Source organism: Camelus bactrianus, chromosome 3 (assembly GCF_048773025.1).
Source record: "Camelus bactrianus isolate YW-2024 breed Bactrian camel chromosome 3, ASM4877302v1, whole genome shotgun sequence".
In the NCBI taxonomy this organism is placed as follows: Eukaryota; Metazoa; Chordata; class Mammalia; order Artiodactyla; family Camelidae; genus Camelus; species Camelus bactrianus.
The window spans coordinates 140,750,089-140,775,753 of NC_133541.1; the positions used below are offsets into that span (position 1 = coordinate 140,750,089).

A 25,665-nucleotide genomic window follows, 5' to 3' on the forward strand; every position below is an offset into this window, starting at 1 on the left:
ACAATATCAATGTAGGTAACGTTACCAAATGATATATTTAAAACTGTGTTTAGTGGGTAAATTTCATATATTTCAAATTATAATTTCTAAAATTTTTAAAGTAAAAATCAAAATGTACCATAGTATGTCAATTTTGTTACCATTTTATGAAGTAAGTTTATGTATAATCCATGTGCCTGCACATAATTATTGCTGGTTAAGCACCAGTAAAGTTGGTTTCCTCCAGGAAGGGGATCTGGAAGGCAACACAGAAGTGGGAAGGAGACACTCTTGCACTGGAAATCGTACTGCACCTTTTGAATTCTGTGCTGTGTGTATGCTAACTCTTCAAGCAAATAATCAAATCTGGCTATCAACTAGCTGGGGGCTTTAGTTTATACTCCTGTCTGATACAAAGCTCAAACATCATGCCCCAAGTAAGTTTTAATTACTCTGATTAGAATCAATACACTCCCTGAATGGGAGAGAGAAAGCAATCTTAAGACATAGACAAGAAATAATAAAGTCATCAAAAGCAGATTGTAAGTAAGTGATCTAAACGTTATTCAACAACACATTACTTATTTTAATGTGCCTACCTCAAGGGGCTGAGATCAAATTAGTTAATACCTTAATGTTCCCAGTACACATTTATCACTGTGTTAGTGATTACTATATCAGATTTTTTTTTTTTAGTTTTCTTTCATTTAAAGCACACGAAGAATAGCTGTGGATTCCAATATTTAGGTTACAATATATCTCCTTATGGCACCTCCTATCAACCTGAAAAACAGGCCTAATAACTACCTACCCCACAATTGTCTGTGGGATTAAATAAGTGAGTTAATTCATGCAAATGCTTGGTGGGGAGAGGGCTGGGCCTTTAGCAAGTGCTGAATATATCAACAATCAACTGTAATATCAAGAATATATCTCAGGCCAGAAGAAATTGAATGTATTAACTCCAGAGACCTAGAGTCTTCTCTTACCTTGAAGAGGAATCCAAGCACCTTAATAAGTTAATTTTATAAACATAACATTTAAACTGATTAGAGGGGGGAATAGGATGAAGAGAGGAAGGCTAGAAAGGTATGCAAAGTGAGAGCATAGTCATGCAATGTTTCCTTCCTGCCTGGTTTAAAAAAAAAAAATGTGAGCCTATAGAAGGCATTCCAACAAGAAGTAGATTAACCCTGGCTCTGGATTCTTCCTGGGTTTAATTTCAGTGTCAAGTGATGTTCCAAATAAATCCCAGATGAATGAAAAATATATATAAACATCAAAGGAAAGTAAGTTTACTTACATAAAAATTTACAATTATAGATGTTCAAAAACATAACCTACAAAAAATCAAGTGAGAAAAAGTATCTGCTTATGACAAAAAATTCGTATCTGTTATATGAAAGAGTTCACACCATAAACAGATTGTGGCCATACATACAACAGAATATTATTCAGCCCTAAAAAAGGAAGGAAATTCTGACACATGCTACAATGTGGCTGAACCCTGAAGACCTTATACCAAGTGAAATAAGCCAGTCATGAAAGGACTAATACTGGATGATTCCACTTATATGAGGACCCAGAATAGTTACAGTCATAGAGACAGAGGGGGGATGGTGGGGGCTAGGGCTGGGAGAGGGGGAAAGAGAGTTATTCTTTAATGTGGACAGAGTTTCAGTTTGGAAGATGAAGAAGTTCCTGAGATGGATGGTGGTGATGGTTGCACAACAATGTCAATGTACGCAACTCACCAAACTGTACATTCAGAAATGGTTAAAATGATAATTTTTATGGTATATGCATTTTATCACAAAAGAAAAATTTAAGTAGAATAAAGTTCAAAGAAATCATAGCAACAATAAAAGCAATAAAACACTGATATGTACAAAACCCAGGACATGAATAGGCAATTCACAAAGGAGAAAATACAACTAATAAGTACATGAAAAACTGTTTAAGATCAAAGGTATTCAAACTGCAAATTAAAAAGTCAAATAATCAAAAATGATATTAATCAATCCTAAGAGTTCAAATAATGTGGCTTCTTGTACATTGAAGATTTCAGTGTGAAATGGTATACCAGAGATTCAAAATTATTAACACATCTGGACCTCCAAATTATATATATATATAATTTTTATATTCTTAATATAAAAATGCTCTAAATATAGAAAAAAATGTGCAAATATTAATTTATGTTATGTCTTACAAAACCAAGAAACTGGAAACAAAAGTAAACATCTAAAAATAGTGGGGCTGCTAAACAGACAGGAAACAACCACTGGATACATGGTTGCATGACCATTAAAGCGAGGATTATGAAAACCGTGCAAGAAAATGGGGGAGAGGGATGGAGGACACAATATTGAATGCAAAATCATATAAAAACATGAGTGAAAAGATTAAGTATAGCTATACTGAATGTTAATATTTATGATAATGGGATAGGAGTGTGAAAAGCCCCACAAGAATCTTCCAAATTTTCTAAATCGCACTTATAGTTCTATAATAAGAAAAAAAAAATTCATTACAAGAGTTGTGAAACCCTGAGTTACAGCCCGTGTGCGAAGGCCACAGAAACTCCCAATACAATTTCCTGGTTTATTAGTCCACAGGCAGAGAAGCTAACAGAAGAAAGGCTTCACCCCAGGGCAGAAGCCACAGCACATCCTGGTGTGGCTTTTCCCTAGCCTGTTGGCTCTGTAACGTGGAAAACACTTTCCATATCCAACCACAGTTGTGAAGACAGCTGAATTCTTGATCTGCCACTGTCTTCATACCTGTAGTCACATCATTATGGCAGGCACTGCAATTTCCCTACCCAGTATCTATTCTGCCTTCTGCCTTAATGACAGACCACTGATCAATCACAGGCCCAGAAAACAGCATTTCCCAGACTTCCTGGTGTACAGGGATGGCTAAGTAAGTTCTGGCCAATAAGAAGCAAAAGTTGTTGGATGTGTCTTCTGGGAAAGCTCCTTACAAGGTTGAAGGTAGACTCATGTAGTAGACCCACTTCTGCTCTTAACTCCTTCTTTCCTGGAATATGGAGGTGATGACTGGAGCTGCAGCAGCTAACTTGTGATCTAAGGCAATCTTAGAATGGAAGCCATATGCTAAATATACTAGAGAACACAGATCCCTAATTACACCAGAAACCTGACATACCAGCACTGCCCTCCCTGCTACAAATGAGTTTAAGAAAAATAAAACCTTTAACTTGCTTAAATCACTGATTTTTACACTTTAGTACTTGCTGCCAAACAATTCACCATCTGTGAAGAACTAACATTAAAATCTATACACTTCCATTAAGAGAATGTTTACAATAAAATTAGGTTCTCCTGGCTCCTGAATCAAATTCAGCATTATTAAAGACACATTCTTCTGGGTTCTCAGAACCATAATCATAAATCTATGTTTTCCTCAATCCTCCTTTTCTCCTATGTTTACCACCAGTAATTGTTCCTTTAGAGGACTAATTTAAATAAAACCTTTCAAAACCATTATTTATATATAACGAGATCTAAATTGGAGATATCAAGTTTTTCTTATTTTTTAAATACTGAAGTATATGATTAAAACTTCACATGAATGCAAGTTACATAAGCATTTTATTCATAATAATGGTAAAATATCATCAAGTATTAATTCAAAAATGAATAATTAGTCAGTACTATAAAAATCAATCCATATTTCTGGATAAAGAAAGCAAGCTGAACACATGCAACTAATATTGCTCCAGTCCCAAACCTCTCCATAACTGCAGTAAAGAAACATTTTTAAAAACATAAATCCTCAAGGAAGGGCAAGTAGGAGTGGAGATGACAATATACTGAAAATGGGAAGAACACGGGCCAGCAGTAACAGACTCAGCAGCGCCAAGGATGTCCAGCTCTACAGCGGCCAGTGCTAGTGTACAGGACAGAGCAGGTCTGAGCCACCCTCATGAACCAGGAAGGGAGTTACTGCGGTAAGCCAGGACAAGCCACATGTCATGGTGATTATTATGTGTCAGCTTGACTGGGCTAAGGGGTACCCCGAGAGCTGGTAAACCATTCTTTCTGGGGTGTGTCTGAGAGGGTGTCTCTGGAAGAGCTTAGCATGCAGCAGACTGAGTAAGGAGACCTGCCCTTGCCAATGTGGGTGGGCAGCACACAGGCTACTGAGGACTTGATTGGAACAAAAGGATGAAGGAAGGATGATCCTCCATCCCTGAGCTGGGACACACATCTTTCCTGCTCTCAGGTGGATGGCAGAGCTCCTGGTTCCCAGCATACTTGGGCAGCACTGCTGCTTGCTTTTTCTCCCCTGATTCATATTCAAAAAGGTTTGCAAATCTCCTCTAAAGTTACAATTCAATTTCCCTTCAAGAGCACTGCAGTTCTTTAGAATATATGATTCTGTCTTGAACTCTGGGCAATTCAGTATTAGAGAAAAGAGTGTGGTTCCCATTTGCTATCTGTTTAGTCCACGTGACCAACATGAGTTGAGTCTCTGAAACTCCTTGAAAAACATGAGCCCTACTGAGCTCATTCCCACCATGGATGTGCAGATGTCTGTCATGGCAGTCAGAAGGGACAATTTCATAGGCTACTGAGGGAACTTTAATTTAAAACTTTTAGACTCTTTTACACCAAGAAGCCATTAGCTGATGTAGTGGTTCAGTAAATGTCTTCAATGAATTTCTGGACATGGCCACAAATCCCTGTACCTGCTTCACTCCCCTTCAATTATCCCATTAACTGATGAGGAAGGACATAAGCCTGAGATAAAACCACCCTTCTCATAACTTCCTCTGTCACATCATGCAGCAAACACACCTGCTAACTTCAAAGTACAATAAATGTAACACAATATTTTCTTATATTTAATGTAATAAACAATTATTTTTGAACATTCACTTCAGATACTCATTTTTGGCAAAGGACTTAAGCTTTTCCATATTCATACCAAACACCTCCAGTTCGTTCCCAGCAATTGTTTTTATTGTACTGCGGTGTATATGCCAGCTAGAGCAGAAAAATTCCTGGTAGGAAAAATTTCCTGTGGGCTGTGTCCTGGTGATTGCATTTGCTCCACGGGCCTAAGGCTCAGACTCCCTCTGAGCAGAGCGGGATGGGGCAGGCAGGGAGAGGAAGCTGGGCCCCAGGCCCATGCCTGGAGTCCTATCAACAGGTAGTTATGTGACGTACGAGAGAAGGGAACATGCCAAGCATTGCAGGTGGGAGTCTGTAATTTGTTTTGGCTGTAAAGACAAAGCCATTCAGACATACTGTCAGTTTCCTGGCTCCATGTATTTTACATAAACCATCATAGATACACAGGAGAGAAAATACACAGTGGCCTGTAAAACACAGTACTTGGAGGTGACAATTCCTAGTTGTGAAGATACAGCCAGGAAAAAGCTTAGAGCACTTTCAAGGACTTGATTTAATAGACACAAATTATATAGATTCCACTAACTACCATAACAGCCTTGTACTTAACATATTTTAAGCCAGATAATTCTAAAGAATATTCCATATTTAACATTAGAAAGAGTTATATAATTGGATCAGGGGCCATTTGACAATGCACTAGCATGGAAAAAATGCAAAGCTAAATTATGTAGGTTTTAATGTGCAGCTTATGTTACATGCAATTGCTCTCCTTAAAGTAAGTGTTTTATACATGTAATTAATTTTAACTTAAAAAGAACATAAAACAATGAAAACAGGCTCCACAACCAAGAGACACTTCTCTTCATTTCTCTGTATTGTTTTATTTCATCTGAACATGATCAATTACATCCACAATATCAGGGCCCATAACTCAGCTCAGTGTTAGAGTGAGATTTAACCTTGGCAAAACAGCACCTTGACTCAGCTCCCTCTGCTGTAAGAAGCAAAGGTCAGAGCCATCCAGTTATTTCAGGAGGACACCTAACTACACAGGTGGTTTCCTACCAAAACCCATTCCTCCCTCCTCATTCCTTGCTGCTGGAGGCCGGTTTAGGTACTTACCTCTTGGGGCCAGGTGATAAGATGTGGTCCCCTCACCAGCAACAGGAGAGAATCTTGACTCATCAAAATGTAACAAAGTAATTTTGTTCCCCTCTAGGGCCCACACTGGGCATGGACAGACAGGGCAAATCTGCTAGGAAGGTTTCTGAGGAAGAGAGTCTTAATTCTAAAACTCTGAAAGTAAATAGACCAAGAGTCAGCACAGGAACTTGGGCAGCCACCCTGGGGCCTGAGGGGAAGCAGCACAAGAGGCCAAACAGGTGAATTAGGCTGGGTTCTCACCTCCATCTCTGAGCTGCTCAAGTAACCAGTCCTGAGTGGCCTGACACTGGCATCCTGTTTTGTGGGATAATAAGCCCTCTTTGGTTTTGGACATTTTGTTTGAGCCTTCTGTTATTTGCCCAAAAAGCACTCCAACTCTTACAAAGAGCTTTAGTGGGAATTAAAAACTCCCCAGGGAAGAATATCCTGGGTTTAAAATCTAAGCAACCCAGAATCCACAGGGCTCTTCTCTCAGTCCCAGTTACTCACCATCAAAAAGTGATGGCCCTCAGGTTCAGCTCAGGGAAAATTAAAAATAACTTGTTCCATGAACCTCTCCATTAGATCCCAGTCTTCAATTATTCCATGTCTTATTGGCCACTAAAGCAAGAGAAATCAAACTATGTCAAGCTTCAGTCCATGTCAGTAAGAGCAACAGTTTTAAAAACACTGGCCCAGAAGAGACTGAGTTATTAGAGAAAACAGGTCCTTTGCACTGGGTGAATGTTAATTTATGTAAAGAAATAACAGGCACTTTACCAGAAATATTAAGTTATATTATCATTTATATTCTACTTCACATCTCTAAGTACAAAGTATCATCTTAACAGTGAAGTAATAGATGCAAAAGTACAGCTAATCCGCCATACCATTCCATTTGGAGTTTGGAGGTTTTTAGAACAAATACCTAGTTAAACAATTTTAGTGCTTCTTTTTAATTAATCAGTCTACAGCTCTTCTACATCGGTCAGGTCAGTGAGTCAACCTGCAATTTTCCACAGAAGCAGATCTTGCTCTCACATGAAGCCCAGCATTCCCAGAGTCAATCCTGCATTCTGGGGTTTCTTAAATTCACTTGATTCCCCACATGAAAAATACCTTGTTCAACTAACACAACACTGTAAATCAACTATACTTCAATATTGAAAAATACCCCATTCAAAACCAACAACAACAAAACCTCTTTTCCAACACAAGAATAAAATACACAGCTCACAAGTACAATTGCTATGAAATCTACCATTTTGCATGATTCATCCTACTCTCTGTTCTTGATGATACACTTACAGAAGCAAATCCCGTTGGGGAGTTTAACTTTGTGGCATACGTGGGTTTATCTATGGCTTCATCCCTTATGAAAACGTCCAGGTCATCAACTCCCCTCAGCACCCAACTTTGGGCTTGGTCAACCACTTTTGCTGACTCTCTGATGGCAATACCTTAGGGAGAACAACGCAAAGATTTCTGTCAGCATCCATACTCATTTCAAGGGTCAAGGAAGCATAATATAACCCCTGTGTATGTACAAGTAAATTTTCAATGTCAGGGTCTCATTGGAGTTGAGAGTGTTCACAGAAAAGATGCTATCACAGAGCACATAAAGTAATACAGAAACCTTTCTTATGTTCTGGTATTATTTTTAGTGCGGCACAAAGGAGCCTAGCTGGTCTGCTTTTAATACTGACAAAAGATGAATTACTAAATTTTTCAGTTTCATCTGAAAAAACATCCCTCATGATAGTGAAGTGAAAAGCACATATCAATCGGTTCCAAATTTTAGAATACAATGTAGAAGGACACAAAATTAAAAATATAATGTGAAAGAAGAAAATAAACTGATAAATGCTCATACACTCTCAAGTCATTTTAATAAAACTGTGTCACACAGATTTAAAATATATTTTTATTCTTGTTACAAAATCACTAAAAGAAAAAACTGAGGTTGCTGACTAATATCTGACGAGAAAAATTCAATAATCAAACAACTGTATTATGTAAAAATATTAATGGCTTTATGATATATTATTTTAATAACAGTTTAACCACGATATTTAGGAATATTCTTATAGTTAATAATCATATGAAACTTCACTGTAGAATTTAACATCTAATGAAATGTGGAAAGCTTCATGAAGATTCAATTTTCCACTTAAATTCCTAACCCCTGGTCACACTTTGCTTTCCCATAAACTCATCTTCATCAAATTTATTCCAAAACAAATGAGTAAACATATACAACAATTTTTAAAAGTAGAGTATTTGTAGTTCCCAATTTATTAGAAATGAAGAATAACAGCAAAGCTAAGGGAGTGAATTTTAACCCTTGCCCTCAGAAAGGCAACTTGAAATAATAGCTTGAAAAGGTAGGAAAGAAAAAGAGGTACAGGACAGAAATCACTTTGCTCACCTCCTCTTCTGACTCCATCTCACTGCCGCACTTGGTCCAGAAGCTTTCAACTTACAGAAGGTGGCACAAATCCAAAGCGCAGGATTTCTGCAGGACTAAGGCAGCAGGCGTGACGTGGACGTGCTGGGGGCGGAGCCCAGAGGAAGCATCCTGGGCAGAAGCAGCGGGCATGCCAGGACCACGAGGCCGAGAGTGGGGCTGGGGAAGTCTGGAGGGCCGGGACGAACTGCGGCAACTGCAGCCACAAACACACCCGTCCCCGAACACAGACCCCGCCACCGGCGGCGCACTGACGGGCGGCGCACTGACGGGCACCGCGCAGCCACCTGTGCATACGCAGCACGTCAGAGGGCCCTGGCGGGACGGCCCGCAGCCGACCCCAAACGCCTCGCGCAGCCGAGGCGCTGCTGCAGGGCCGGCGGGAGCCCCTGCAGCCGTCTCCCCTCACCTCGCGCCCCGCTCCGCCCTGGGCGGCGGCAGCAGCTGCGGGAACCGGAGCGAGCGGGCGGCGGGCTCCGGGACTGACCGTTCGCGCCGCCCTGCGCCACGACTCGCCCTCGCCCCCGCGCCCCGGCGGGGTGGCGGCCTCCGCAGGGGCCGCGGCAGCGAGAGCCCGCCTCTGCGATGAGGTCCAAGCCCCCCTAGGCCGCGGACCTAGGACAGCGAGGGCTTCAAGAAGCGGGCGGCGTCCCTGTCCTTCCGGAGCGAGCAGGAGGACGAGGTGCTGCAGGTGGGCAGGCTTCGGTCCCTGACCAGTGGACTGGCCCAGGAGGAGGACTGGAGCCCCAGGAGGAGCCTGCCAGTGCTGCCGTGAGGGAGGCTTACCAAGAGGCTGGAGTCAAAGGAAAGTCAGGCAGACTCCTGGGCATATATGAGAACCAAGACAGAAAGCACAGGACATATGTCTATGTCCTTACTGTCACTGAAATATTAGAAGACTGGGAAGATCCTGTTAATACAGGAAGGAAGACAGAGTGGTTAAAAGTAAAGGATGCCATCAATTTCTCCAGTGTCATAAGCCTGTACATGCAGAGTATCTGGAAAAATTAAAGCTGGGTTGCTCGCCAACCAGTGGAAATTCCACAGTCCCTTCCCTTCCAGAAAGTAACACCTTGTTTGTAGCTGCTGCACAGAGAACCTCTGGGCTGCCATCCAGCATAAGATAGACAGGGTTGGAAGGACCTCTTCCACCATGTGAAATCTCATGGGCAGAGGCTTCTTTATTTTCCTTGACAAATATCTGAATGACGCTTACAAACTGAATTTGCCATGCGGGATTTTTTTAACAATCTGCTTGATTTTTAGGTGCTTTCAAATCTTCTTTAAAAAGAAAAAAGATAGTGTAAAATATTTTAATAAGCCAAAGCCATGTGGAATTTTTTTTTTTTTAGATGCCTTAAATGTGCTCTCCCACCCAGCCCACCCACCTTGTTATTTTGGTTGGCATTTTCACTTTTTCCCCAGTATTTTTTTATCCATTTGATGTCAGTCTGTGGTTTTTGTCAGATCAACATACTTGTGGGTATATTATCCTGGTGAATTGTCTTCTCATTCACAATATTAACATATTCAATGAATCCATTTGTCAACTCATTTATCTCAATTTTCACAACTGGTACTATGTCACTAGCTACTTGATATGGCCAATTCCCCTGTAACTCAATAGTCCTTTAATACAGAGTTTAACTCTATAGAGCTGGTGAGTTTTAGGCAGTTACTGTAAGCAAAATGCATGTAGTAGATATCTTATCATGGAACCTGTATTCATGGAATTGAATTAGGGTGCTCAGTTGCCAATTCCCTTTATTCATAATCTCTCTTTACACAGAACACACAAGAACCATATTTCCCTCAATGTAAATTGCTGCTTTTAAATATATATTTTCAGTTTGAATTTAGTGACATCTCTTCAGTTAAACTTGCTGGTTACCAGTAAACACCTTAAATAGCAGTCAGTGGTGACTGCATCAGAATTGAGTAAAATGGCCTTCTTGTTCACCTGTTACAGACCTAGGTTTTTAGGGTGCCTCGGAATGTCTCATCTTTTATAGGTGGTCAGCAGGTAGGTACTATTTATCATGTAACTAATTACTGGGACACTGGAATGTACCTAAGAATTATTTTGTCTTATTTTTATATTCACATAAATCCAAGAATCCTATCTAAAACACATAAATACCTAATCTGAAATGCCTGTACTTCCTCAACCAAGTCAGAGATGAGATGGGGCAAGTAAAAGGTGGTTCTCTATGTAGATATTAGCTTTTTGTAAAGATCATAACTGTTGAGTATAAAGTAGGAAGAAGCATCGTTAGACATTTGTTGTACAAATTGTTAACCTTTAAAAATATAATTGCTGCTGAAAATAGTGCTGTTATAAGGAAAATCAGTGCCACCATTTTGAAACTGGGCTCTTGTGCCATAAAAGCAGCTGAGCTAAATACGAGTATTAGTTCACAAATTAAGGCTGCCAAAGGAATAAGACAGAAAAACTTTAAACCACTGACATTTCATTCTAAATTATGTAGTGTGATCAGACATGATCTTCCAGAATTTTTATATTTTTCTTTGTACAGAGGTTATGTTTTCTGGGTGTTTTTTTTTTTAAGGAAATACTTAAAAATCCCACAGATTGACACTTGTTATCAATCTTCAGTGAACTAAGTTTTTCCTCAGTAATCTCTGAAGTTTCTTTAAATTATATACTTAACACAGAAGATAAATTGATTGTATTTGTACATAACACTGTGTCCACCTGAAATGTCACAATTACTGGGGGGCCTGGGTATGTTGTACATTGATATTCTTACAGGTAATAATGCATGAATTTCTTTTATAAACTCTTGGACTATGTATTTGATGTGTAAAATATGTACAGTATTAATGTCAACCATTTCTTAAAGGTGAGCCTATAAATATTGTTGTATCATTTTCTTTGGTCAGTAACATTTGGACCAAGTAGTGCCACTTGGGTCAGGATTTTCTTCAGTGCCATTTAGCAAAACATCTGTCTTTGGTCTATGCAACTAGCAAAATTTTGTATAATGCATCAGAATACTTCAGAGTTGTCACACTTTAAATTTCACATGAGGGGTTCTTCACTATTCTTGAACTCAGCCCACTGAAGCTAGAGGAAAGGCCCTGAGGATATTTATTTCTGTTAAGAGAAAAAAGCCTACATTTGCAGGCTCAACAATTGAATCTACTACAGATAAAAAATAGTGTCTACTCTCTCAGTCCCTCAAAGTTTACAGAGTGTTGGGACTTTCATTTGTGCTGCTTTCTGTTGGGTAGTTGGATAAAACTGGGCAGCTAAAATTTTCAGTCCCAAGTGCCTACTAAATTAAATAAAAAGAGGTTGTAAATTGACTTGCAGACACAAAGTAGCAAGTATCCTACATGTTTGATTTTGAGTTTTCTTAATTTCTTTTTTTTTTTTTTTTGTAAACAGGTGAAATTTTCCAACTAGGCACATGCCATTCAATTTTCTGTCTATCCCATAGTTGTATAAAGTAGCAAAACTGAAGGGGGGAATGATTGTTGTATACACTTTAAAATTGCTTTGTATGGTCTCATTTGAGATAACTGGTGTAAGAATCTTGATGTTTTATATATTTGGAAATATCAAATTAAAAAATTGAAATTAAAAAAAAATCCTTACACAGTCTGTCAGTGCAAGTTCCAGTCTATCAGTGCAAGTTCCAGACTCCATCCTCTGTGCAAGATCAAACTTAATTATGCATGGATTTAGCATTAAACTGCCAAGAGAACATGAAAGACTATCAAGAGACAAAGGCAAAAAGGTTCTTCAATTCATGACTTTACTCAAGTTCACCAAGAATTTGAGGGCAATATTTCTACTCAAAAGAAAAAAATCACCACCCTAAAGAAAAAGTGCTAATTTAGTGAGAATGAAACTACCATGCTCAAAAATTTAAATGATAACAAAATCAACCTCATCTTTCCCAAAAGGTAGATACAAGTACTCTGACCCCAAATCATAGTAGACCTGTGTTTTCATGCCCCTTAGAAATAACAACAACAAAGTGCATACATTCTGTTAACTGTTATGTGGAAGCACCTAAACCCATGAAAGTGAATAAGGGTATATAGAGCTTATACCCAAAATCTTTTGTTGACACCTATGAAAAGCAAGCTGTGGACCAAAGAGCCCTTGTGAACATGATGGAGAACCAAGTCTAGGAAAGCAGCTGTAATGAGTATCTCCAAATACTTATGGAGTATACATATTACTTATCATAAAATGAAGACTTCAGTCACCAGCACCTGTCTCCAACACACTTCAGCTTACACAGGACCCTGACTCAGGTGTACACAGAAAACACAAGAAATGTGCAGAAGACACTAAGATGGAAGGGAAAATAAATATATCAGGTAACAGGACCAACACCTAAACAGTGCAAGTGGTTACATACACATGGCATCTCCATGCACTGGAACAGCATGAGGCCATGAAAAATGATAAAGAAGTTCTTCTTGTATGAATCCAGAAGGTTCACTAAATTGCAGTGTTATGAGAAAAAAAACAGGATACAGTGTATGCAGTATGCCACCACCTGGGTAACAAAGCATCTGTGTATGTCTGCTGGTATCTGTAAAGTTACCTCAGAAGGAAGCACAGTAACCAGAAGCACTGTTGCCATCTAAGAGGGGAAGTGGGTGGGAGAAAGTTAATTTCACTGTAACTTCTTTTTATATCACTCAACTTGTATGTCACATGAATGTATTACCCATTCAAAGTTAATTAAATTTGGACTTCTGCTTCTGGAAAGATGGATAAACATACTTTTCCCTGCTCTTCCCACTAAGCATGGCTAGACTCCCTAGGCTTTATATTTGAAAGAAACAAAAACATGCTGAGAGTTGAAGAGAATGTGGCAGACTGGCCAGGGATCAGGACCTGAGGAACTACACAGTGGTGACTTCCTGAGTTTTCTTTTTGTCTCATGCATCCCACACTAGGTGCCAGGGAAGCCAACAATCCAGAAACGCCAATGGGAGCAAATAAAAAGTGTCCCCAGAAAACCTGCTCTCTCCAGCCAAAGGAGAAGAAGGGACAGTGGAAACACAGAAAACTTACACAGTTACTGCCTGACTCCAGCCAAATATTACAGGAAGACAAGCCCCCACCTGCAATGTAGACACCACATGCGGAACGAGGACCTCCATCCCCCTCACTGCCTCCATGTTTGGGTTATGACAGGAGGCCCAGTGGAACATCAGGAATTCCACCAATGACAGTAGGGCACCCCTTGCCATCCCAGAAAGAAGGTACCTGCAGAGGCCTTGGGGGGAAGCCCTAACTCTGGTCCACAATCAGCAGTAACATGGAGCCCCTCCCCAGATGAGTGTCAGCAAAGGCCAAGATTAAAATCTGAGCTTCAAATCCTAACTGGCATTATCCCCTTCTCCCTGCTGGAGCATTAACAGAAATGACTTACTAAAACATAATATTTAAATAAGATCTGGAACCTCATAATATAATACCCAAAATGTCCAGCACTGAATAACAAAAATTCTCTCAACATAGCAAGAACCAGGAACATCTCAAGTGAAAGGAGAAAAGATAATCAATAGATAAGAACACTGGCATGACACAGGTAACAGTTACCAAACAAGACTTTAAAAGCCATCACAGAATGCTTCAGTGAGCAACTACAAACACACCTGAAACAAATGAAAGACAAACAAACAAACAAAAAAGTCAGCAAAGAAACACAAAATCACAGCAAAGGTAAAAGGCCACATGGAAATTTAGAACCAAATAACCTAATACCTGAAATAAAAATCTCAATACATGGACTCAACAGCAGAAAAGAACAGATGAATCACTGAACTTGAAGACACGACAATAGAAATTACCCAAACTGAAAAACAAAGAGAAAATAGACTGAAAAATGAACAGGGCCTCAGGGACAGATGGGCGCAATATCAATGAATATGACATTTATGCATTCTGAGTCCCAGAGAGGATAAAGCAGTAGGGCTGGAAAAGTATTCAAAGAAATAATGGCTAAAATTTTGCCAAATTTGTCATGAATGAATGAATGAATGAATAAATAAATAAATATAAATAAATAAACAAAACTAAATATTTAAGACTGAACAAATTCCAAACAGGATCTTAACCCAAAGAAATCCACTCTGACATATTATAGTTAAACACCTAAAAACTAAAGACCAAAGAAAAAATTCTGAATGCCTCCAGCAAATTTCTCATCAGAAATCAGGGAGCCCAAAAGGAAGTTACATATTTTTCAAGTGTTGAGAGAACTGCCCACTCAGAATTCTGTATTCTGCAAAAATAACCTTCAAAAATGAAGAGCAAATCAACTATTATCTATAAAATAGATAAACAACAAGGTCCTCCTGTCCAGCATGGGAATTCAGTACCTCATAATGGCCTATATATATAAAGTTGAATCACTCTGTGGTACACCAGAAAGTAACAAAATTGTAGATGGACTGTACTTCAACAAAAGAAAATGTTTTTACTTTAAGTATGTATTTTTAACTGAAGTATAGTCAGCTTACAATGTTGTGTCAATAAAAAAAAAACTTTTTAAATAGCAAAATAAGGCATTCTCAGATGAACAAAACTAACAGAATTTGTCAACCAACATATCTACTCTAAAAGAATGAACAAAACAAAGAGAAAATGAAAAAAGAAGGAATCCTGGAACATCAGGAAGGAAGGAAGAACAATAAAAATAGTAAAAATATGGACAATTACACTTTCTTACTCCTTTCTGTTTGCTAAATTTTGTTTGGTAGTTGAAGCAAAAATTATAATGCTGATGCACTTCTCAGTGTGTGAAGAGGAAACATACAAGACTATCATAACAAACTGGTAAGTGTTGACACCAGCAGACTAAGAAAAGTTATGTGTATATGATGTAATGGTTACAGTAACCACTTAAAAAGATACACAAAGAGCTGTAGCACAGGGAACTATATTCAATATCTTCTAGTAGCCTATAATGAAAAAGAGTATGAAAATGAATAAATCTGTATGACTGAACTACTATGCTGTTCACCAGAAACTGACACAACATTGTAAACTGACTCAACTTCAATTAAAAAAAAAATGATACACAAAGAGAAGCACTCAAAAACACCACAGATAAGTCAAAATTAAGTTCTAAAACATTTTCAGGTAATCCACAAGAAGTCACGTAAAGCAAAACAGAGAAGTGAAAAGCAGAACAAACAGAAAAAGGACCAATCAATAACCACAATAAATCTAAGTGGTCTAAACACACCAGTTAAATAACAGTCAATTTAAAAACAATGACTGAGCTCTATGTTGTCTATAAGAAACACTTCAATTTAACAGTATAGAAACATACTTGTTTTACTACACTTCAGTTTATTGAGTTTTACAAATTGAAGGTTTGTGGCAATACAGAATCAAGCAAGTCTATCAGCATCACTTTTCCAACAGCATTTGCTCACTTTGTGTCTCTGGGTCACCATTTGGTAATTCTCAGACCACTTCAAACTGCTTTATTATTATTAATTTGTTTATGGAGATCTGTGATCAGAGATCTTTGATGTAACTACCACGACTCACTGAAGGCTCAGGTGATGGTTAGCATTTTTTAGCAATATTTTTAAACTAAGGTACATACATTGTTGTTTTAGACATAATGCTATTGCACACTTAACAGACTACAGCACAGTATACACATAACTTTTAAATGGACTGGGAAACCAAAATTTCATATGACTGGCTTTCTTGTGATATTTGCTTTATTACTGTGGTCTGGAACCAAAACCACCACATCTCCAAGGTATGCCTATATGTTGGTTAAAACTAGACAGATGAAAAAAGATATTCCACATAAACATTAATCAAAGAAAGTATGAGTGGACACATTGCTATCAGAAAAAGTAAAATTTATAGCAAAGAAAATTACCACTAACAGAGAGGGATACTAAATAATGATCAAAAGTCAATCCATCAAGAAGACATAGCAATTCAAAATGTGCATGTACCAAAGAAGAGTGCTGCACGATACATGAAGCAAAAACCAAAAGGAGAAGTAGAAGAGTGCACAGTTACAGCTGCAGACTTCAATCCCTTCTCTCAGCAACTGATGGCACAAGTAGAGGGGAACTCAGCAAGGATACAGGACTCAGCAATACTATCAACCTGCAGGGTCTAACCAACACGAAGAGAGTACTCTGCCCAGCAGGAGCAGAACGCACATTGTTTTCAAGTGCACAGGGGACCAAAGTAAACTTAATACTGATCATAATACAAACCTCAAAACTTTAAAAGAACTGAAACCATACAGACAATGCTTTCTGACTACAATGGAATTAACCCAGAAAGCAGCAAGAGATGGGTAAGGAGAAAATACCCCCAAACACTTGGAAACTAAACAACATGGTTCTAAATAATCTATGGATCAAAGAGGAAGGCTCAGGGAAACTAAAAACTATATGAACAGGGTGAAAATAGAAAATACAAAATATTAAAATGCTTGGAACATAACTAAAGCAGTGCCAAAAAGAAAAATTTTAGAAAAGAGAAAAAGTCTCAAATCAATAATCTATGTTCTCACCTTAATAACCTAGAAGAAGATAAAAGTAAACCCAAAGCAAGCAAATGAAAGGAAATAAAAAGAGGAAATTAATGAAATGCAAAAAAAAATAGAGAAAAGTCAATGAATCAAGAAGACAATTCATCAAAAGTTAAAATTTTGCTCAGCAAATGACCCTGGGAAGAAGGTGAAAAGGCAAGCTATGTGATAGGAGAAATTACACACATCTGACAAAAGACTCATATCTAGTATATACCAAGAATCCTCAAAATAACAAAATTAGAGAGATGGAAACAGATGAGTGGTTGTCAGAGGTCAGGAATGGTGGAGGGGACGGGGAGTGTGTAATTATAAAGAAATAGCATAGGAAAGATCTTTGCGATTATGAGACAGTTCTGTATCTTGACTGTAGTGGTGATTACAGAAATCCACACACGGGATGAAATAACGGAGAACTGCACTTACATTGTACCAATGTCAAACCTCTGGTTATGATGTTGTACTATAGTTGTGTAAGATGTAACCTTTGGAGGAAACAGAAAGAAGAGTAAATAGAACTTTCTAAACTCTCTTTACAACTCCCTGTGGCTCTAAAGTTGTTTCAAAATAAAATATTTTAAATACAAAAAAATAGTTTTAAATGATTTAAACAAATTAAAAATTAAAACACCTCAGTTAGCTGTAATGATGAATCAAAACTAATGAGATTAAACTCAATAAAGAACAATGTAAACATTTTGAAGATTTTTTTTTAAAAATAGAATGTGTGTAACCAGAAAAGACATGCTATTCTCCAAGTGCTAAAAAGTCATCTGAGGGCAATCTAAGGAAGATTATTAGGGACCATATATCTAAGGAAGATTTCATCTAAAGATTTAGATATAAATTCTGGATCTTAAGAACACCTGCTACAGCAGTTGACAATAGTAATTTTTAAAATAAAAATATCCAATATGTTTCCCAAAATAATGTCATATATTTTACTAAACCTTTACAGAATAAATAATTCCTATCTTATATAAACTGTTTCAAAGAATAGAAAAAGAAAGCTAAAAAATTAATTTTACAAAGCCAGTAAAATTCTGATATACAAACTAGATTAAACTAGTACAAGAAAGGAAAATTATCTCACTTTTGAATATTGATACAAAAATGCCAAATATATGCAAATACAATTTAGCATGTACTTGATATTTCATAATCAATTAGGGTTTACCTCAAGAATGAAATAAAAGACTGTTCAATATTTGAAAATGTATCAATGTAATTCACCATGTTAGGAGCTTAATTATAAAAGCTATATAATCATCTTTGCAGATATACAAAAAGCCTTAAATGTCAACATCTATTCATAATAAATTTTTTTTTAAAAAAAACCTCTTGGTAAACTAGGAATGCAAAGGCACTGTATTAACCTGAAAAAGCATTTCTACAAAAACCTATAGTAATCACCAGTGAAACACTAAAATCATTATTTTTTAAGTCAGAAATACAAAAGGGCCTGCTACTCCCAAGTTATAGCAAGTGCCGCCAGGCAAAAAAAAAAAAAAAAAAAAAAAAGTATTGGCATGAAAAGAGACACGATAACCATTATCTGCAGTACATCTTGGATGATTTTAATAGATTTTGTTCAAAAAAAATTTACAGAGAGCACATAAAAAATAAGTACAGTAAAAAATGTCCAGCCTCATTAGTCATTAGGGAAATGAAAATAAAAATCACTATGAGATACAACTTCACACCTGCTAGGATGGCTAAAATGAAAAAAAAAAAGGACAATAACAACTTTTGGAAGGATGTGGAAAAGTTGGAACCTTCAGCTTTGCTGGTGTGAGTATTAAATGGTGTACCCACTCTAAATAACAGTTTGACAGTTCCTCAAAATTTAAACAAAGAGCTATTCTGTGTGTAACAATTGCATTCCTAGGCATATATCCAAAAGAATAAAAACATATGTCTACACACACACTATACACGAATGTTTATAGTAACCAAAAGTGAAAACAACTCAAAAAGCTATCAGTTGATGAATGGGCAAAAGCAAAATTGAATACCTATATACAATAGAATTTTTTTTTACCAATTAAAAGGAATAGAGTACTGATATATACTAAAATATAAATGAATCTTGAAAACATTATGATAATGAAAACAGCCTCCAATTGTAGGGGTCAGTTTATATGAAAACGTCCAGAATGGCCTAATCTATTGAGACAGAAAATATGTTAGTCTTACCAGAAGCTGAGGGGGTTGGGTGCTAGAAATAACCACTAATAGCTATGGAATCCTATTATTCTAAAGTTTAATAGCTTTCATGATTGAATAATGTTGGGAATATACTAGGAACCACTAAATTGCACATTTATGGGGGTTAATTTTATCATATGAGAATTATATTTCAATAAAGTTGTTATTAAAAATAAGTTATGTATGGAGTACATAAAAATGAAAAATTAAGTTTATTAAAATAAAGCCATATATCACTTTGGCTAATGGAATCTTTATGAATTTTAAAAAATTAGAAATCTAGAAAGAATGATCAATATGTTTCTCTAAAGAAGAAACACTGAATTACAAAACACTGTAAGCTTGAAATATAATAACCCAAACTATGTATGCAAAATGAAAAAACAGATCATCAGTGCATTTGAATCCTACTTACATAGCAGCTATTATATGCCAGATACTTAATCTAAGTAATCCATACATATTGACATATTTGATCTTATAACAAACCAATGACAAGAGACTACTACAATCCTCCCATTTTAGAGCGGGGGATACTGAGAAGTCAAGTCATCTTCTTAGTTTCACTTGACCCCTAGTTAACAGAGCTAGGCTCAGACACCAGTAAGTTTCCTCCTGAGGCCGGGCTTTTAAGCCCCTACACACACTGCTGACCTTGTCAATCATGAACTGAAATAGGAATAAAGACAGGAAAGGAGAACAAAGAAGCAAGCAGAGAGAAAAATGCCCAAATCAAAGGAGGTCAAATATCCTGATAGGGCTGAAGACGAGAGGCTAGAAATACAGTGGAAATGCATGGGTAAAGGGAAGAAAAGTTGACAGATCTCCTGAGGTCAGGAAACAACAACCTGTAAACTAGAGTCAAAAGTGGTGTCTTCACTGTCTCAGCAGCAGAGAATGAGGATGACCAGGAGGGGATGATGCACCTGTCTTCTTAAGCTGTGATTTGCACATATTCAGAATCTCTTACTATAGGTGTTATTTAAAGGTTTATGTTCATATATTTGTTAATGATTAGGATGTACCCTCTAAGAATTCTTTATTATCTTTTCCAGTTTTTAAGTATTGAGTTTACTATTTTTCATGTTTGTTCTTCAATTTTACTTTTAATGTATTACTCATCTTTTAATTTTTGTGTAGAACATTTTTGATTGGGATTTTTTTCATTCTTTATGTCAACTTTATGATTAGAAAACCCTTTTTCATTCTAATTTAATACATTTCCCAATGCATTTCACTCATTCCCTTATTGTTGTAACAATTCCATCAAACCCTTTAACATTTCCTTTCAAATTTTTTTAAGGAAGTAAGTATCCATCTTTACTTCTTTTTCTAAACTGTAACTAATTGTGTCAGCATCATTTGTTTAAGAAAACTTTCCCTCATCTGTTATTTTTTATCCCTGTATCTTTAAAATATTGTAGTATTCTGGGACTTAGCAATATCCACAAAGCATGGCTCCAAAAATCTTCTCTATTGTGTTTCTGAATTTACCTGTATTCACAACATGTGCATTTCTGTTAAAAATGGCTTCCCTCCAACTGATAGACACAGATTGATGGCAATCAAGGAAAAAAATTATTATGGGGCTGTTGAATCTAGGTCTCGAATGATGAAAATATTCTCTCCATCAAGAAAGTCAAAGAGAGGGTGAAGGTGAGGAGGGGCTGAAGAAAAAGGGAAACATCCTGTGTGTTCTGGCTTCCGTATTATTTAGCTCCAGAAGAATACATTCTTAATAACTATCAAACAAAATAAAATTTCTCAATGTCATATTATAGAAGATTATGCATATCATGTTTCTGCAGCTCCCAGGGGGAGCTTTTGTGGACTTACAGGAAAAGCCTCATGACCTGGACAATGGGAGAAGATCTGGGGCTTAGACCCTAACAAAGACATCGCCGTGTAATACTACTGTGTGATAACACCCCCAACACCACCGTAGGCTATCAAGGAAAACAGGGTTCCTGGGCGAGCACTTAGGCAGTAGAACAGAGATTCCAAACAGAAAGGCCAGAGCCATCCCTCCAGTTAACACCAAGACAGGTAGTGGACACATGGCCGGGTATCATAAGGAAGAGGTCAAACTTCTGCAGATGCCAATTCAGGATGATTCAAGTTAAAAATATTTTGAAAAATCTCACAAGCCAAAAAGAATTCTCGATGACCTGAAGTGGAACAGTAAGATAACCAGTGTGTGTAAGATAGACAAGCACACAGGAATGCAAGTATGAGAAAGCTTTTTCACAAGCAGAACAGCTCAGGGGACCACATCAGAACAAAGATGAGCACCTTTGCTGGATGAAAATAACTGGAAACGATCATCCAAACACAAAGTATATCTGATATTTGAAATTACATTTATATATTATTTTATCCCAAACTGCATACATGTTTTTAAAGTCTATTTTCTAATAATCTTTTAAAAATAACCCTTAAAACCTGAAATAAACAAGTTTTCCACCGTTTTCCTATATGGCTATCTAGAAAGCACAGCCCTTCGCTATCTGCTATAATCAAGATCCCTTCACCCAGTGAAGTGAAAATTATCCAAGAATATAACCTTGAGAATGTTTATTAAAGTATCTTAATTTGCTGTGTCATTCTGCAACAGGAAATCCCTTTAATTTAGATATTGTCTCAATCAGAATATTGTGTGATCACTTCTAACTTATATATCTTTCCATGTTTTTTCCTCTTTCTTCTAAGTGGAAGCAGAATCTTCCAGACTCAACTTTACAATCACCATTCCAGACAGCATTTCTGAATAAGTCATATTTTAATATTGCCTCCCCACTTTGAATAAAGCATGGATCTTTTCACTACACTTAAAGTAAAACTCGATAAATATTTATTGATCACTTAAATATGTCAGGCACTGTGATTAAGAATTTAAATAAATAAACTTCATCCTTTAAAATATCTTTTTAAAATGCACTACTATTAGCCCCATGTTATATACAAGAAAACTGAAATATACTGATGTTAAATTAAGTTTGGGGGTCATTGACCGCTATGGGCTGAATGTGTGCCCCACCCCACAGTTCATCCATTGAAATCCTGGTGCCTGTGGGAGGTGATTAGGTTGTGAGGGTGAAGCCCCCAGGAATGGGTCAGTGCCCTTAGAAAAGAGACCCCACAGTGATCTCTCACCCATTCCATCATTTGAGAACACAGGAGAAGACTGGCTATGAGCCATAAGGTGAGGCCCTCACCCAGGACATTAACGTGCTCATACCTTGATCTTGGACTTAGCCTCAGATCTGTGAGAAAGACATTTTTGTTGTTTATGTCACTAATGTGGTAGGATTTTGTCACAGCAACCCAGCAGAATAAGACATACGTCAAAGCAATGGTCTAAGATTGGCATCCAACCAGTCAGACTCTAGAACTGACCTGCTCTTGTGATATTACAATTACTAACCCATCTTCCTCTTTCCCAATTCTCCACTACTTTAGCGAAACATCAAAATCATCTGTTGAGATTTTCTTTAACACAGATACATCAGTTCTACTCTTTACCTCCATCCTGATTCAGCATTTCTGATCTTTTACTCTTTGATTTTCTCAGCATTCTCCCAATCTTAAATAGATGAAGTCAAATGTGTGATTGTGATGTTTAGTCACCAGGGAGAGCTACGGCTTTAGAACCGACACTTCTTATATTCAGGGACAAAATCTTGACTTATTCAGAACCCTTATTACGTCTGTATAGTCTTGCTGCTAATAGACACTCCATAAATATTTTCTCAGTGATTAAATCTTTATAGGCCTCAACACTATTAAACAGTTGCCTCAGGGTGCTAATATCTGGAAAGTCAATAGGAAATACCTAAAATAATATATTATACTGAGTTGATTGCTAATTTTATTTTCAAGACAGCACAGAAGGGAACTGGTGGGGGGGAAGAAAATTTGTCGTACATTTCTAAAATTTTGAAAATTGTATGGCTAGTGCTAATTGACTGTAATATATTGTGTGAGAATTATAATCACAAGGTTTGACAACCTGTAGGTGATGAGCACTTTTCAGTCAGAATGTACAAGGCAGTGAACATCAGGTGTGATTACACCGGACTCCAGCAGCTGAATTTCAGACCTGTATTTAACCATAGGCGTTTGTTACGATGTAAAAGATAAATTCTGTCTGTTACAATGTGGTCAATTGTAAATTTAAGTTTATTTTCCCATTTCATATTAGGTTTGTACTCACGGTTGTAAATTACATGGTCTCCACATATTAGTACACTTTAAATGCAGTTTTCTATGTAACATGCATTGCTTTCATATACAGTGACATTAAAGTCGTTTCCTTTCTAAGTTTGATTATGTCAGTATGCTTTTTACTTTGTAATATTGTGAAAACTATTTTCCTAGCTTTTAATGTGCACACAATATATGTTTATAAAATAGCAATAAAAGTAATTTAGGCAAGCTTCTAATTATTGAAGGTCACAGAAATACTATTATCTAAAAATTTATGTGATTTTCTAAAAATTATGGCAATTTTTTACTAGCCTATTTACTTAGATATTTAATCTTTCATCAATAAATAGCACAGTGAAATATAAATTAAATATATAAATTGAATTTGATAGATACATTACTCTTAACACCTTTCTTTCCTAAAGTAAAAAATTTCATGTATCAATTCAAAGAAACACAGCAGAAAACGAAATATACAGGAATTAAAATTCTTATTTCAAATTGGTAGCAAACAAAAAGTGAAGCAACTGCGTTATCTGGTAGAAAAGTTACCACCAGGCGGCGCAGCTGAGCCCCCAGCCAGGAGTGGCGGCTCGCTCCCTCTCGCACGCGCCACGCTGAGTGACTGGGAGCCGGACCCCTGCCCTTTGCGCCTGGGCTGGCCGCCGTGGGGCGCCAGCTACCGGCTGGGGTGGGGGCTGGTTTTCTCGCAGGCCATCGGGGAAGGCCGCTGGAGAGAGGGGAGGGAGGACAGGGGGTGGGGGCAGCGGGAGGGCAGCCGGAGAGCAGGGCGAGGAGGCGGTAAGGGGAGGGGAGGGGCCGCGCGAAGCTGGGTCCAGGCCGGGAGGGGTGCGGGGAGGGTTGGGACCGAGAGAGAAAGTAACTCCAGGACGAGACCGGAGCGTCTCGCGCCGCGGGCACAGGCGGCGTGGCTGCCCCCGAGACCGCTCCGCCGCTCCCGCTCCAACGTAAGCCCGGCGCGGGCGCCACCGTTCAGCGATGTGCACCCCTGTCCCTAACGTGGCTGTGACGCCCAGAAAGTCGCCCAGCCGGGATTCGGACCTGGGCAGGGGCGGCGGGACACGCGGAGCGGGGACATCCAGCATCAAGGCCTGGTGTGGAAGAGGGGAATGCCCACGTGGCCGGCCCTGGCCCCGGGTAGAACCTCTCCAGGCAGGTTGGGGGCTCAGGTCCTGGCACGCTGGCCTCAGTGCAGGGCTGGCGAGTATCCGGTGTCAAACCCGGGCTCCCGAAGCTGGGGCTTTGGGCTGACTGGGCCCAGCTTGGTGTCCAAGTCAGAGAGAGAAAAGGTCTCCAGCGGGACAGATGTGCGTCCTCTGCCGCCCACTCGCGAGTCCGAATTGGAGCGGGAGGGGCTGGCGCGCTGCTGGTCGTGCCAAGCGCGTGGGATCTAGAGCCCCAGGGGGGCACCTGGGAGACGTGATCGCCCCTCGGGAACCCCGTTGCCCGCGGGCATCCCCGGGTCTGGACAGCGCACCGCATACACTCGCAAACAGCCCCCTCCCCCGGAGATGGAGCGTGCTTCCCTCCCTCGTCCCCAACCCCTGACTGCAGAAAGATAAGCTTCAAATTTTCACTCCGTGTCTCATATGTGCCTGAAGGTATTTAACTGCACGAGTGAATAACAGCATTAGTTTCAATTTCTTTTTAATCCCTGCAACAATAAACTTTGAGAACAACAACAAAAGAAAACTAAAACCAAAAGTATGAAAATTCTATGTGACAATATTATTTGATGGTACATTTAATTAGTTAGATTAATTTTATTTCACTTAAGGAAACAATACTGTAAAAAATTTCTATTAACATGCATAATAAAAATACATAAAAATATCAGTCACTTTTACAGAACTATTATTCAGTGTTTTACATATGCGGAGTCAGACTTGCCATGAAGCTGATGGAATTTGTTTCCGAGCACCTCATTTGTACAAACCTTTCCAGGGACCTGGAAACAGTCCTAGAATGTGTTTATATGGTCAGTTATTTTTGTTACATTTAGAAATATATTTATAATTGTGATTTTTTTCTTATTGTAATTAATATTTTATTTTGTGACTGATAGTTATTTATAATTTGTCTTCTATTTCTTAAATAGAGCCGCTTCAAAATGAAGGGGCTTTTAAAGTTAAAGGGTCATATAGCCTTGAGCTGTATTAGTTAGCTAAATGAAACGACTGCATTA

General features: G+C 38.2%; 1 protein-coding gene and 1 pseudogene across 1 annotated transcript; both read right to left on the minus strand.

Annotated features, from left to right (window-relative positions):
• The window catches only part of LOC141575641 (actin-related protein 3B-like), a 21,185-nt pseudogene extending 12,731 nt beyond the window's left edge, over positions 1 to 8,454 (minus strand).
• LOC141575645 (uncharacterized) lies at positions 3,165 to 24,962 on the minus strand. The gene is made up of 3 exons (XM_074355339.1): positions 24,480 to 24,962; positions 8,437 to 9,268; positions 3,165 to 7,468 (listed from the first exon to the last, which is right to left on the minus strand). Exons 1-2 carry the CDS (start codon positions 24,960 to 24,962, stop codon positions 8,483 to 8,485), a joined length of 1,269 nt encoding a protein of 422 aa, XP_074211440.1. The 3' UTR covers positions 3,165 to 7,468; positions 8,437 to 8,482.
• Between the last annotated feature and the right edge of the window lie 703 nt (positions 24,963 to 25,665).

Coding starts and splice junctions, on each gene's coding strand:
- LOC141575645 (XM_074355339.1), bottom strand. CDS start 24,962: ATGCGGTGCGCTGTCCAGACCCGGGGATGCCCGCGGGCAACGGGGTTC. Junction 9,269..24,479: donor TTTCTGGGCGTCACAGCCAC/GTTAGGGACAGG, acceptor CTTTGACTCCAG/CCTCTTGGTAAGCCTCCCTC.